The following is a 14622-nucleotide window of genomic DNA, read 5'->3' as shown; positions in this document are numbered from 1 at the left end:
TGCTCTCAGATCAGCCATTAATCTGGTCAATCCATGATCATTACCAAGAGGAAACATAAAAATACAATGACAAACCCCGGATCCAGCCAGACAAGAATAACAGTTTGTTTGTGTTCTCGGTTTTTGTGTCCACAGGATCAGAAGAGGAGTCTGGAGTGTGAGATCTTGTTGCATCCCCATTATCACACTGCTACACAGGAGCCTGAATGGACAAGCCTCTTGTTGGCTCACATGTCTTCCACGTAATTCCACCTTTGTTCAGACGATTCCCCGGCTGCCCCCAGGATTCCAGTTTAAATGATCTCCATTAATGAAAGTGAAATATGCTAACATTTTAGAATCATTTTGAACCCTTCACGGCATCAAAACATGTCGAATGATCTGAATATGTGAAGATGGAGTGTTTCTGGGGGAACAGCTCGTACACGTCTTTCTCTTCGTCAGTTAGAGGAAGAATATTCACAAGTTCCCATGCTCCTTGGAGACAACTAACGAATGATCCTTGCTTAGGGTGTTGAGCCCTCATGAAGTGAGACCATCTCTGCGTCGCTCACTCTCTTACAGAATAACTTGATTTATCTTAGAGGTACTTCACTTTCAGATCTTCGCCTTCCTTCGCTGAGTCCACTCTCAGCTGAGAGATGCTTTTCTCTCCAGCCTACCTCAGCTCAGATTTCTTAACACACCTCACAACAGGGAGGTTTTTAAAGGTACTGCTGTAGTGATTTTTATTTCTCTCTTTTTGTGTCACGATCATGTAGCTCCCACAAACTAAAAGTAATCCTCCCGGCAGCCTGACCTGTCCAGAAAGGAGAGAAAGGTTCAGCCCCTCAAACAACGAGCATTCACTGAGGTCGCTGAGCCTGGCAAGGGCCTTGTTTTCAATATTTCAATAATGGCAGCTGTTTTGTTTGTGTTTAGGATCATTTCTGTTTTGTTTTTATGTTGTCATATTTTTTTTTTTTTCACCTTTCAGCAAGAACCGGTTTGACTGAATCATGTTATTGTCATTACAAGCTATTGTCTCGTTTTAGTCATTTCTCTTACCAGTGGTTACTTCACATGTTTGACCTCAGTGCTGTTAAAAACCCCGGATCGGTGCGCAATGAACGGGCCTCATCAGAAGGATGACAACCATATCCACTGCTCCTTTATCTCATCACGATGTTGTTTCTTCCTCCTAAGAGGTTACAGCGTCCCCTTGTCTTCCAGCAACTAAAGCTCTAGAAATATCCTACATGGCAGCCATAGAAACAACACACCTGACCGTGTGATAGTGTGAACGGAGTAAAGCCATGCTAGATATACCGTAGCATCAGCTCAGTGTGTAGCACCAAAGCGCAGTGTGCTTCTCCCAGGATTTCAAACTGAGAAATGTCTCAGAAACAAACAAAAAAAAAAAATCAAACACTGGAAAAATGTTTTTAAAAAGAATCCTCTTAGTTACAGTAATGATTCCTCAGTCAGTGAAATATCCTTAGTTTCTTCGCTTTGGAGCTCTCAGCACTTGAAGGAAGATCCACCTCAAATCAAATAAAGATTCATACATTCTAATAAATATGTTTTTTTCTGTTTGGCCGTCTCAAAACTCCAAACAGCAAAATCAGTGTTTCAATCGATGTTACCGAATATTCCCATCTTGCCGCTTTGGTGGACTGACAGACAGAAAAATGTGTTCGTAGTCCAAGAAAATCACATTAACTCTGCCTCATCGTGCTCTTAAAGATGGACTTTCTGCTTAACCACAGGATTCTTCATGTTCTCGTGTACTAGGTATAGGTGTTGTAGTGTTCTCTTAAAGGTTCAGTGAAAATGTGAAAGGATTTTTCTTTGCAGTCAGACTGCAGGCCGAGCAGAGAAAGCCCTCCTGGGTATTGCAGTGTAAATCAGTAGCACTTATAAACCCTCACACGTGCCTTAATCGTTTAAACTGCTCCAAATCCTAAATCAGGAAACCTCCCAACACGCTAAGCTCTTACCTGCCTAACCAAAGAGGTAAAATGATGAACACAGTGAACTTTGTCGTATGCGTTGTGCCTTTTTTTCCTGCTCCGGCCCTTTCTTCTAATCCCACTGTGTGCTCTCACTGACAAGAGAGAGAATTGTGCTAGAATTGAAGTGCAAATCGTTTTGGGCTCAATTGTTTCGGACAATCATGCAGAGTCTTTCACCCTGCAGTCCCTCGCACTAATACCTCACTTTTAATGTGTCAACGCAGTGTGCTCCAGATAAAGTATCAGGGTTTCCTTTTCTTGCCCAAAAAAAAAAATGTAAATGACTGAAATACAAGCAGCACTTTGGCTTTAGCAGATTTTATGTAGAAAGAAAGGCAAAATAAAATCATAGTATTAATGCAAAGCAAGCCCGAAACCATCAGCACACGGGGGGGAAAAAAAGCGTGCCGCAGGATATCTGGTGTGATTTCATCCTGTTCAAGATCCTTCTCTTTGTGTTGTTTATGTGTTTGTTTTTGTATGTTTTGCAAGAATAATGAGCTGAAACTGCCTTTTCTAATAGAGTTAAAAAAAAAAAAAAAAGAATCCCTCCAGAACTTTAAGGGATACGTCAGTATATTTTGGATACTTTATGTACAAAAAGAACAACAAAAACAGAAATGAAATAGTGTTGTATTTTATATATAATAGAACATTTCAATATAGTGACACGTCACTAATATATTTATTTACTAATATATTTATCCATTTTGCCCAGGTTTGAAAGAGTGGTTCTGTATAGACTGAATGTTTCTATATGGAAACTGACCAGTGCCATCACAGATGTATCAACCTGTCTTCATTCCAATTATATGCAAATAAATTATTTTGAAATAAAACATCGGCTCTTCTTTGATTTTTTTTTTCCCTACTGCAGAATCCTAGGAGTCTAGAACCGTTGAATTCCAGCATTCTTAAAGGAATATTTCACCCAAACCTGCGCCCCGTTATAGAATGTCAAGATCACCGTCATATGCCTACATGAAAACTGGATTTCTCAAAACAGTTATTCAACATATCAGTTTTTAACTCGTTGATGTAGTAAAAGGAAAAGAATAAAAGTGTATGATTTGCTGCCTGAGCCAAAAAAGTACTAACTGCATGAGTTGTAAAATAATCTAAATCACGGTATTTATTTTACATGTATTTATTTAAAACGTGTAATGGATAGGCTGGTAACACTAATAGACATAATAATAATATACATTTTTGCCAATAAAGTTGGAATAAAATATTTTTTAATAGAAAAAGGAATATCGGAAAATAACTAACTAGCTTTATGAGCAACCGTGTATATGTATAGTGTGAGTTTAATACACCTTTCTGATATGAAAATGGTCAATAAAACTATTTTAGTGTGACATGCTGATTGGTCTTGTGAAGATAGTAACATCAGTAGAATAGAGTCCTTTGCGTTAGTAAACGTGATGACGTTTCAGGGGGTGTGGCTTAGTTGGAGGCAAAACAATTCACAGGAATACATTAGTTAACATGGGCTGCTAGCCGCTTCTGTCGGCTTGTTTTTGACAATGGTGGAAGAAAACATGAACTCTCTACCTGCATGTGTACGGTCACTCAGCTTGGTACCGAAGGGTTCCCATTTCGCCTCACTGGTTCCATAGCTGAGGTGCCCTGAGCAAGGCCCTAACCCCCAAAATTGTTCTCCAACTGTACACACTATTGTGTGAAAGAATGGAAGGGTCAAATAGCAGGACTGAATTTCCCATGTGGGATCAATACAATAGAAATTGTTGTTGTTGTTGTTGTTGTTATAATGGTAGCCACTATGGTTTTTGCCTCCAGCTAATGTTGTGATGAAGTCGGTAAAAGGGTCTATATCACTGACTGTATATACTAGGTCTATATGGTCCATATCAGTAATGGTATATATGATACATGTCTACATTCACATGCACACACCCACTCACACACACACACACACACACACACACACAAACAGCTTAGAAAGGTGATAAGATGGTGTATGAAATGAGGAAATAAGGAGCATCAGAATTCCCAGATGGGTAGGGTTAGGGTGGTGTTGCAGGTTTTCCCTAATTTCCCTAATTTATTTATTTATTTTTCATTCAGCGAGCAGAGTCTAGATGTCTAGATGTTGTGCATAGTTTTTGACATTAGTGGCATGTTTTTTTTTTTTGACAATTTTCAGGTTAGCTTGTCTTTTTTGTGCTGGAACAGTAATATAGTCATTCTGAGTTAAATATTGCTTGAAGTCACGTTGTAAGTTCTAGTAGCCAGGTAGAGACACAGATCATTGTATTTAAAAAATATATCAAATACAAGGAATCGTTTGTTACTTGGGAAAATGCTTTTATTTGCTTTCTTGAATATGTCTGCAAACAAGCGGCTACTGCCTACAGAGAGTTAGCTTAGCGTACTTTAACTTAGCTTAGCAAAAAGACTGGAAACAGGAAAACTCAATAGGCACTAAAAAGTTATATAGCCTACAGTAATCAGGATATGATGTGCTATTTTATTTATTCCAAGCGTGCTGTCAGTTTACTTTTCATTTTTAGCAGGGATTAAACAAATAAGATTTCAGATACACAGATTTGTTTTAACTTTTAGACAGAGCCAAGCTAGCCGAGCCCCCCTGTTCTCAGTCTATGTGCCTAGCTAAGCTAAGCTAACTATCTCCTGGCTGATGCTTTGTCTTTAGCATAAATGTATGAGAGCAGTATTCTTAGCTAGCTCTCCAGAAGAAAGCCAGTGAGAGTCAAACTATTCCTTTAAGATTCAAACCTCCATTTCCTAAACACGCATGCCAACCCACATGAACATGAGTTTCTTTATTTAGCCAAACACTGTGCAATCTACTGACAGCTTAAAGCATATCCGATAACGCTAGCAGCTTGTCACATGAAGATATTCAACGCTCTGCTTATGTGTTTGATGCGCTGCAGTTGTGGTTGGTGTTGTCGATCGCCTCTGAAATCAGCAGTCATATTTAACAGTCTCGGTGGTTTGGCAGCAGCAGTCGGAGGATCAGTAGAAGGCTTTGGCCTGCCCTTGGGGTGTCAGCACAGTGAGGTTGCCCCTGGCGTCTTGGTCCTTCTCAATGGCCTCAAAGAGAGACTTGAAGTTTCCTGCCCCAAAGCCCTGGAGAGAGAACAGACACACACAGATGGCTAATTACCCAAAGATCTGCCTTCTTCTGTGTCATTTGTTATGGCTCTGGGGATCTTCTCTCAGACAGCATTAGGGGTGTTTAATACTTTGATGTCGGATCACAAGCGGCAGTTACACTCTCACCAGGTTCAAACTCCCCTCCGCTCTGACAGGGAGCTGCTCTTACCCGGAGCTCGCAAATTAATCATGTAAATATTTTCATAGATAATCAAAAGATCAAGTGTTGGTGGTTCCTCTGAGAGATTCCTTGCTGCGGTCCGGGTTCAGTTTCTCACTTTCATGCATTGTATCCACATCTGTGGACTCTGCAGAGTGACAAGATGTGCCTGTTCTGACAGGCAGAATGGGTGCGGGGTGTTATAAATTAAGCGCCACAAGGTGCAACCCAATCCAAAGATCCCCCTCACTGTGAAGCAGTGAGCCTTTTAATCTGTGTCCATGATAGATTTACTGAGCTTTTACAAGTGGGCTGCTCTTATACTGTTCACACTGGGTGGGAGCTGTAAACAGGTGTTCAGGCAGCTCTGTCTCCGCTTCATAAAGGTGGGAAACAGGAGCAGGGGTACGTAAATCCCACAGTCAAGCCTGGATTACCAAACAGGAAAGGCCCCCCCAAAGTCTAAACTATTAGTCAATGCAAATTCCCGCCACTGCAGTTCATTGTCAGCTCTGACAGGGAACTTGTCAACATCCAGTTTTGAGATCTAAATTGTTATAGCTTAACCTAATATGTGAATTACTGTCACAATTATAAGACACAAGAAAACCTTCCATCACAGCTGGCAGTTACAACCAACATTTATCCTCATCAGTAATTCATTGTTTAGTGTATAAAATATCCCAGAATTGTGAAAAACAACAAAGCAATCAGTCAAAACCCAAAACCTGAAACTAGAAAACTGAGAAATCTTCCCATCGGAGAAGCTGTTATTTGGGGAACAAAACATTTGTCACCAAACTGTAACTGACCAGCTAATAATTCTTTTTATTTTATTTGCTGAACACACAGGTTCCACAGGAAGTTAATCAAGCCATCAGTCAAAGATTAAACCTCGCCAGACACTTACAAAGTGGTTATTCCTCTGAATGACCTCCAAGAAAAGCGTCGGTCTGTCCTGCACAGGCTTAGTGAAGATTTGGAGGAGGTAGCCCTTGTCATCAAAATCAACTAAGATTTTCAATTCCTAAAAAAAAAACCAAAAAAAAAAACCACATGCACAGATCATATAGTACACATATGTAAAGGCTGTTAAAGATGTTATACTGGCTGACATAATTCTTACCTGTAAGCAGTCTAGATCCTCCTTCACCTTGATTTTGGCGGCCTTGAGATTCTCCCGCAGGGATTTGTAGTAAGCGTCAGGTGCCTCGAGGAACTCCATCCCTCGGGCGCGCAGGTTCACTATCTGTTCAGTGAGAGAAGCAGGACCTGAAATGTGCTGTGAAGCTGAGGAATGATGCGGAACTTTAATGATAATTATACATGGGAGACTCACGGACTGAATGATGTTTGACGTGTTGAGGGCAATGTGCTGGACACCCGGTCCGCCGTTGTAGTCCACATATTCCTGTGAGGACGTGAGTGCAGGTTAAAGCACACATTTCAATGTCACAAACACTGCGGCTGGTGTTTGCTCTTCAAGCCGCGGGAGCATAGGTTACAGCAACAACAGAGCTCTGGGGGGAAAGAGAGAGTCTCAAAGGAGACGAGCTGAGAGGTCACACCTGGATTTGGGACTTCTTTTTCCCCGTGGCAGGTTCATTGATGGGCATCTTAATGGTCTCCTCGTAGTTCGTCACCACTATGGACCTCAGTGCGCTGTACTGTGTGTGGATCTGCTTGTCATCTATTGACCAGAACCGGTGGAACATCAGACACTTCTGATACCTGGAAAGAAGTCGTGCTTTATTAGAGATTGTCTTTGCTATTTTTGATGCATATAGATTTGGAGACATTCTGTTGCACTGTTAGGTCACCCTGCGCCTGCGGTGGAGAGACTGTTTGTGCAGTGTTTACTTGTCCTTTTGCCCCGTTGGCCTGTTGTACCCACCATGGGTGTACGTGTGATCAAACAGGAGCCTTACCAGTCTGAGATTGGTACCATTTGGTCATCTGGCTGGTTTCCCACAATGTGATCGATAAAGTTCAAACCGCACGGTGGACTGCAGAGACAAGAAGAAAAGACACACAACGCATGGGTACTTTTACATTCAAGGACTAGGGTTAAATTATGGAAAAATATGGAGGGAAAAATACATTTCCAGTCAAGTAAAACGTCACCCATCAGTGTCATGGTTATACATTAACTTTAGTGTGTATTTATGCTGTGAAGCATAAACCTCTTAGATAAAGCACCTCGCTGTAAGTCAGTGATGGAAAGTGAATCGTTTTTTGTTTACTCCTCTACTATACTCATGTACAATTCTGAATTCTGACATAATTTACTTATACATCATTTTCAATGCAGAACTAAAATAGAGTATTTTGCACGCACCATGTGTATTAATGTGCGTATGGGTCTGTAAATGCATGTATGTGTATTGACAGAGACAGATATATAAAGAGAGAGGTCTAGACCATGACGTCACTTGTTTAATCTCTTTTTTGTCCTCGACCTGAATCCCCCAAACTGCTCGTCGGGCACCTTGCACGACTGCCCACTGCTCCGGGGGCGCTCCCTTGGATTGGTCCAATGCCTCGCACATGTGTGCATATACACGGCAAAAAAAAAAATTGATTTGATCTGCTATCTAAAGCAGACAAATTGACACACCACCCTTGTATGTTGTTGTGTTTTTGTAATGTTTTGCAGAAGTGTTATGCAAGAGACTCACAGTTTGGCTAACAGAGGATCCCTGAACAGAGGCTCCTTATAGGTCGGCAGGAAAAGGCCTTTGTAGGGTCCAAGGTACTCAATGAGTGTGTGTGTTGTATCTCCATACTGGGGACAAAGCATTTGCACAACATTATTATTCACTTCCAGTGTCTTGTGTGTATTTGCACAAGGCTTTCAAACGTGAGTCACTCTTTCCGTACCGTCTGAACCACGGCATATTTGACCCTCCCGTTGCTGTCCTGCTCCACCCAGGGCTCCTTGACGATCACAGCTCCTCGCTCCTTGGCTGTCTGTCAGTGGAGTGGAGTTCAGATCAGTTTGGAAATACGACAACTCACTACAATGCCTGTCTGCCTGTAGATGGCTCCTGGAAGCCCTCCAGTGGCTGGAGAACGAATATCTTCCTACTTGTGCTTCCAACTTTGAAATGCTCACTTACAGTATGTACTGTATGTTAGAAAGATGATGCCGCACTATTGATCCCTGCACTGATCTTTGCAGCCACTTGATGGCCAACACAGACAGCTTATCTAAACCTCCAGTCTGTCCTTGACTGAAACAGAGAGTTCAATAGAGACGCTGAACCTCAAGGCTGCTCTGCAGGAGAGCCTGTCACAGGGGCTGCCATGTTTACCCCTATTTCAACACACACTGAGAGCTCCACGCACGCGTGACCCCTTGAGAGTGTAAAGAATGACGCAAAAGAGTTTGAAACCTCACGAGTGGAAGTGGACCTTGAAGAGAAGTGGAGTTACAAATTGAAGCAGCCATCGAATATGTTGTTTTAAACCCGATAAAATGGTGACACATTTGCATAACTTTTTATGATTCAATAATCTAAAAGTGGACCATTCTGCGCAATATGTTTGCACTTTTACTGGAGTAAAATACTTCCACTTATTCTAAACTTCTGCTCTGGTATTTCTTACTTCTTCCACCACTTTATGTAACAATACAGCTTTGGGAAATGGTACATGTCAGTAAGTGTATGACTTCCAGAAAACAGTTGGCACACAAGCCCTGCGCCGCCTTACCTTGACTAAGAAGTCACAATCCTCCACTTGGAATGCGATGTCTTTGACTCCATCTCCGTGCTTAATCAAGTGCTGTCCCATCTCTAATGGTGGGTAAGAGCATATTGAAATACAAGCATACAAGCATTTCATCTTTGATATAGCCTCAAGCCTCCCGGTGAGTGAACTTGCCTTCATTTCCAGGATTTAGAGACGATTCAAACACGAATATTATCTGTGAGGAGAGAGGAGGAGGAGGGGTTGTTTATGAGCAGAGGATGTGTATGCTGTGGATTCACTCTCATGTTCCACTACATACCTTATCCTGTCTGATGACATGAGACACGACCTCCCTGCTCCCAGTCTCCAGGCCTTTGTAGGCCAGAGGCTCGAAGCCCATCTTGTCACAGTAGAACGAGGCGGCCTGCGAACAGATCAGAATAAATCATTTTGTCTACCACACGGCAGACAGCTGTGAGAACTACTGTATGTTCTCCAACCAGCTCTTCAAATCCCAAAGACATGCAGAATCATTACCAAACCTATCCATGTCTCTGTCAACACATTCACTCATTCATTCATTCATGAATCAAAGCCAACACAGTAATTATATCTGCACCACTAAATGTACAAAGCGGTATGAAGATGCACTGAAGTTTCTGATCTGGCTTCCAGTAGGTTCATCTGAATGTGACATGTGGAAAAGATTTGGATTGGCGCTGAGATCATGAAAATGTCACAAACAACAAATAAACTTCTGGTCCCGTGTGCAGGGTTTAGATACTGACCTGTTTGGCATTGCCGACCCAGAAGGTGATATGATGAAACTTGACAAACCTTCCCCTTGCGTGCTAAAAGGTAAAAGTACAACAGAAGAATTACATCTGCAAACCGTGCGAACGTTTAAAGAATCCCCTGGGTGGAAAAAACCGGGGATTTCTGTGTCTAGTTTTAATAGTAAGTCTAAAAGAATGTATTTGTTCCTGCTCCTTTGAGTCACTTGTGCATGATTCAGGCCTTTCTTTTTCAGCACTTAAAGTAAAGTTGGTGCACACATCAAATAAGAGTTGACATTCTGAAATAAGAGCCCTTACCTTCTCGCCCTTATCTGTGTAGCTTGTCTAAAAAGAAAGAAAATATATCAGCCATTCCAACTTCATTAACAAGTGTTCAGATTTCTAATGTGAGTTAATTAGTTCTTATCTACTGAAGAAGCCTTTCTCTGTGATGTTAGTTTCTTCAGCTGAGAGCATCTGCTCATCATAACTTCTAGTCTCTTACCATGCTGTGATTGCAGATGGGCTTCCACTCAGAGGAGAGACAGATCAAAAATCAGTGCCCGGCCCGACGGCGAGCAGATAAGTACTGACCTGATGACCGGCTGTGATTGGTCCTTTGGGATCTACACCCACCTGTCCACCCTCCTCGCTTTGTAATGTAGTTTAGCTGAAGAATTTCAGCAGCAGTGGCCCAAGTTTCTCTAATCAGTTATCAGTCCTCTTAGACACAGTCGTCATAGAAACATGGACACATTATCTTCAGTTAGTGAAAACAATCACTGTCCTACACTAACGCACTACAACACTGTAGTCTGGGATATTTTGCCTTAACACAGAGAATACACTTCTCACATATGCATACAATAAATCTCAGACAACCCTGTTATTTATTATGTCACATAGGTTCATTAAACTAAGTTTAAACTGTGAGTTGTGCAAAAATGTAGTGTTTAAAAGAAGAAAGATAACCCTCCTTCATGCCAGTCCATCTGAGGCCTCTCTGGTTCCTGATTTCCACCACCAGAGGGAGCAATACTGCCTGACAAAAATTAAAAACCTATTCACATAAAATTATCAGCAAACATACACTGTAAGACCTGCATGTAACAGAGCCACAACTGTGGTCCATGCATTTATTCAGTGGCTTTACATTCTATTAACAGTCTTATATTTCCTTAATGAGGACTCACACTTTGAAACATGGATTAAAACCAGCTTGTATTCATGAGACTGCATGAGAACAACTTATTCACTGTTACCTTAAATAAAAAAATAAAAAAAACCCTGGTAATTAAAACACATGTCCTGAACACATATGGTGTCATCGTAGTTTATCTGGGCAACCTCAGTGGCCATAAACTCTGCTCTCTGTGTGTCAGTGTGATTGTAATATATGTTAGTCAGTGAACTGCAGACTTGCATGACAACTGCCGAACTTATCGGATGAGTGAGTCCAAAGTAAATCCACAACAGGAAGTAATCACTAACGATTAAATTATTGTTATTATGATTTTTTTTTAATTAATCATTAATATTTTTACCACCGGATGTCAGAAGGCTGGTTAATATGCCCACCGTAAAATATCTGTAAACAGTGATAGAAAATAGAGAAAAACAACAAATGATCCTTTTATTCTTTATTTATTTATTTTTTGGATAAATTACTGATGGCCAGATTATCACTTTTACGTTTACTTTCACTGTGCATATGACAATAAACACTGAATCTTGAATCTATTGTTTGTACTGCTGCTGATTTTATGAAATCAGTAGTAATGCTCATTTATAGAATGATCTGTTTTAACTGAAAATCCTGCTGTGCTCTGACTACTGTGTGTGTGTGTGTAGCTGTGCACACGTACCGCACTTTGCATATGTGTGCGTGTGTGTGTGTGTGTGTGTCCAGTTTTGTGCCGCGCTGTGATTTTCTATTGGTGCGCTTTAGGAGGTTAGTGGCGCCGGATTGGCTGTGCTGTGGGTGTGTATTTGTCTGTCGTCAATCCCGATTGGCCGGTACGAATTCTGTAGCCTCATTGGTCCAGTCCGCTCAGTTTCCTCCTTGACTATTGGCCGGCGCTGTTGTCATCGCGCAAGAATGCGGAAGTCGTGTAGTCTACTGAGTCACCGTTGTGTCAGCTGATTCTTTCTGAGTGAGTAACTCGATTTAATTTTTAAAATTAAGTAACTTCTGAATAATGTTTCGTGTGTGACATGTTCTTAGGCTGTCGGACTTGTGTTGGACACGTGGACCTTGGGCCTTGTTGTCTTTTTCTGTGGACAAATGAGCGAATTTTACACACCAGCCTCCAGAAACGTTGCTATCCGGTAGCTAGCACGATGCTAACGTTTGCAAACACTGCACACACACACACACACGCACACTTTCGGTTTGTCAACTAGTCACCTCGTAGCATGGTACCACCCTGTACTGCGGCTGTCGTCCACTTTCACTTTCACCACACACGTCTTTAAACTTTATTTGCCGTGTCATTCGTTCACACCTGTTGTGTTGTCATGAGTCAAACGGCACCTCTTATTTTGTGTTTCAGTGGAGCTTAAGGTCTCACCGGGAACGCTGGAAATTTCTAGACTGGCTGTTTTTTCACCATAAAAATCACCCTGGAATCCCCCAATGTACTGGGGAGTTATTTTATACTTGAGGAGGAAGAGAAACTGGTCTACAAGGTGCCACTAAATGCTTCATTGGCAGTTTGTTAGGTTATTTCTCCTTGTTACATAAGGTCAGTGGTTTCCTTACTGTGCATTTCATATTTATTTTACTGTACAGAGATGAAATAATGGGCTTATGTTTGTCTAAAAAAACGGTCTCACAGTAACTGATGACTTCTTTACTTGTATGCAGCCCAAAACCTATTTGTTGTCCATATTGCTATCACCCATGACAAAGAGTCTCACGGGTGTTGTAGCTTAAAATGTGTCTTTTTTTTTATTGAGTAGTTCTCTGTCTGTTGGTCAATCCATTTTTGCCTCAGCTTGAATGTCTTCATGAATGTGCATTTCATTCGTCTGGAGTGACATAACCAACAGTACCACTTTCCATATTGAAAAGAAGCCCATATCATTTTCTTTCCTGTACAACAGAAGAAAATGTGAATAGTTTTATGTTTGAAATGGATGCGTTTCTACTTCTTCCAGTCCGCTGGATGCTATTGGATTTGAATATTCATACATGACTATACATGACTGAATCCTATGAAGAATTAATCATAAGAAAGATTTATTTAGGTTTTTTTTATAAGGTAGGCTGAAAGTAAGATTGGACGATCATTATACTGTGGTTACTGACTATGCCTAGGTATCAAACCTTAAAGGTTTTTTCAACTTTAAATGAATCCTCTGGTTGATTCTTGTCTTTACCTGTAAGTGGTTGTGGCAGGTAGTAACACTATGGCTCACCCTTTTCTTGGGCAGATAGCGGGCAAGTGCTAGCTCTGCTGCCACTGCTGTGTGAGTGTTAAATATGTGTTTATTCGTTAGACAGCAATCCGTATCCTTTCAACTACTACTGACTATAATTGCCAGTTTTTAACTGTGTCGTAAGACAGTGTTGTTGAGTCAGGATTTGACATGCATAAGCATGCACAATACTAAGAAAGATGTGGTTGGTTCTTGAAAGTAATAGTACTATTTCCCTCTTCACCTTATCATACAAACTGACATACCCAAATCTCGGACTCGTGTTAATATAGCACACTGTAAACAAGACAGCACATAAGGCACTTCATGTACACTGGTGTCAGACTGAGGAAAGAGATGAAGAGAACATCATTTTAAATCACTGTTTTCTTTCAGCTAATAAAATCCTTACAAATGCAGAAAGATCACAACATAGCAGTGTACACCTCATTGCATACTTTGTAGAAATGTGTATCCTTATAATCATCAGTGAACATCTTTAAATGTTTGTGTTTTGGTAGGCATCAACCCTGCATGAAGGGAACACTGGAAGTGTTGGGTCTAAATAGTACTGGTTGACACATAAAGTTACAGTTACTCTTGCATTGAGGATCATTCTTCAGAATATGCTATGGTAGTTACTGATAAGGCCGTGACACCCCAAGCTGATAGTTGGACGTTTGCCTGAGTCAGGCAATCGGTAAACTGTGGTCCTAGGTTTTTCCGGTTTGTCCTGTACCATTGGCACTAGTTCGATCTCTGTCGGCAGCTTTTCAGCTGATGTGATATGTTGCATTGAGGGCGGGTTGAGTTGATGGAGGAGATCTTTCTCATTGGTTGTTCAGTTTAGAGAACCAGAACAAGACAACAAAAACAGAAGTAAACTAAAAGATGAAATTCAAACACCACAAGGCCTTTCGTGTTTTACGTCTTTATCTAATCTGAGTAAAATATTTTCACAGCGACATGATCATCTAGAAGGAATAAACTGTTGACCAACCGATCAGCATGATTCAGGTGAGGCCGGTGCTGTAGCTCTTCAGGTTCCTGGTCTTTCGTACAGGTTCAGCATGTATGTGGTGGCCGGCTGTTGGCTGTAGTCTTTGCAATCTTTTCAAATGCAGATTTTTGCCTGCGACACAGGTGCGACATCACATTGGCCTTCGTTGCTGGTGCTTTTTCTAAATTGGTTTGGTGTCTCATTGTCTCCATAATCCAGCAATAATCCCATTGTTGGTAGCCGACCAGAAGCAGTAACGCTTTTGGCCAAAGCGACTTGTTGGTTAGGGTTATGTGTGACCGTTTGGCTTTGTCTTGTCTGTCTTTGGATGTCGTTTTGTTTTGTGAGAGCGAAGAAGGAAGAACCTGTTTTTTAACAAAGCGCATAGACTACCCTTCAGTTTCACATCTTCTCATCACCAGTTTAGACTGA

General features: G+C 41.2%; 2 protein-coding genes across 2 annotated transcripts in view; one reads left to right on the top strand and one right to left on the bottom strand.

Moving 5' to 3' along the window:
- rnf43 (ring finger protein 43) overlaps nucleotides 1-3018 on the top strand; it is an 81724-nt gene extending 78706 nt beyond the window's left edge. The window contains exon 9 of the mRNA XM_084565332.1: nucleotides 136-3018. Within this exon, the coding sequence (XP_084421458.1) occupies nucleotides 136-161 (26 nt within the window). The 3' untranslated portion in view covers nucleotides 162-3018. The remainder of the gene's footprint in view (nucleotides 1-135) is intronic.
- Nucleotides 3019-4279: 1261 nt separating this feature from the next.
- Nucleotides 4280-13986, bottom strand: hpda (4-hydroxyphenylpyruvate dioxygenase a; the record flags this gene model as incomplete). The annotated part of the gene is made up of 14 exons (XM_084564272.1): nucleotides 4280-5114; nucleotides 6212-6328; nucleotides 6428-6550; nucleotides 6641-6712; nucleotides 6870-7032; nucleotides 7230-7307; nucleotides 7980-8086; nucleotides 8182-8271; nucleotides 9016-9098; nucleotides 9187-9229; nucleotides 9314-9418; nucleotides 9783-9845; nucleotides 10089-10115; nucleotides 13930-13986. The coding sequence occupies 14 exons, from the start codon at nucleotides 13984-13986 to the stop codon at nucleotides 5001-5003; spliced, it is 1242 nt and encodes a 413-aa protein (XP_084420398.1). The 3' UTR covers nucleotides 4280-5000.
- Nucleotides 13987-14622: the final 636 nt, after the last annotated feature.

This window comes from Chelon labrosus, assembly GCF_963514085.1.
Source record: "Chelon labrosus genome assembly, chromosome: 17".
NCBI classification, from domain to species: domain Eukaryota; kingdom Metazoa; phylum Chordata; class Actinopteri; order Mugiliformes; family Mugilidae; genus Chelon; species Chelon labrosus.
The sequence above is the reverse complement of the archived record's forward strand: the minus strand, read 5'-3'. Positions and strand labels throughout refer to the sequence as shown.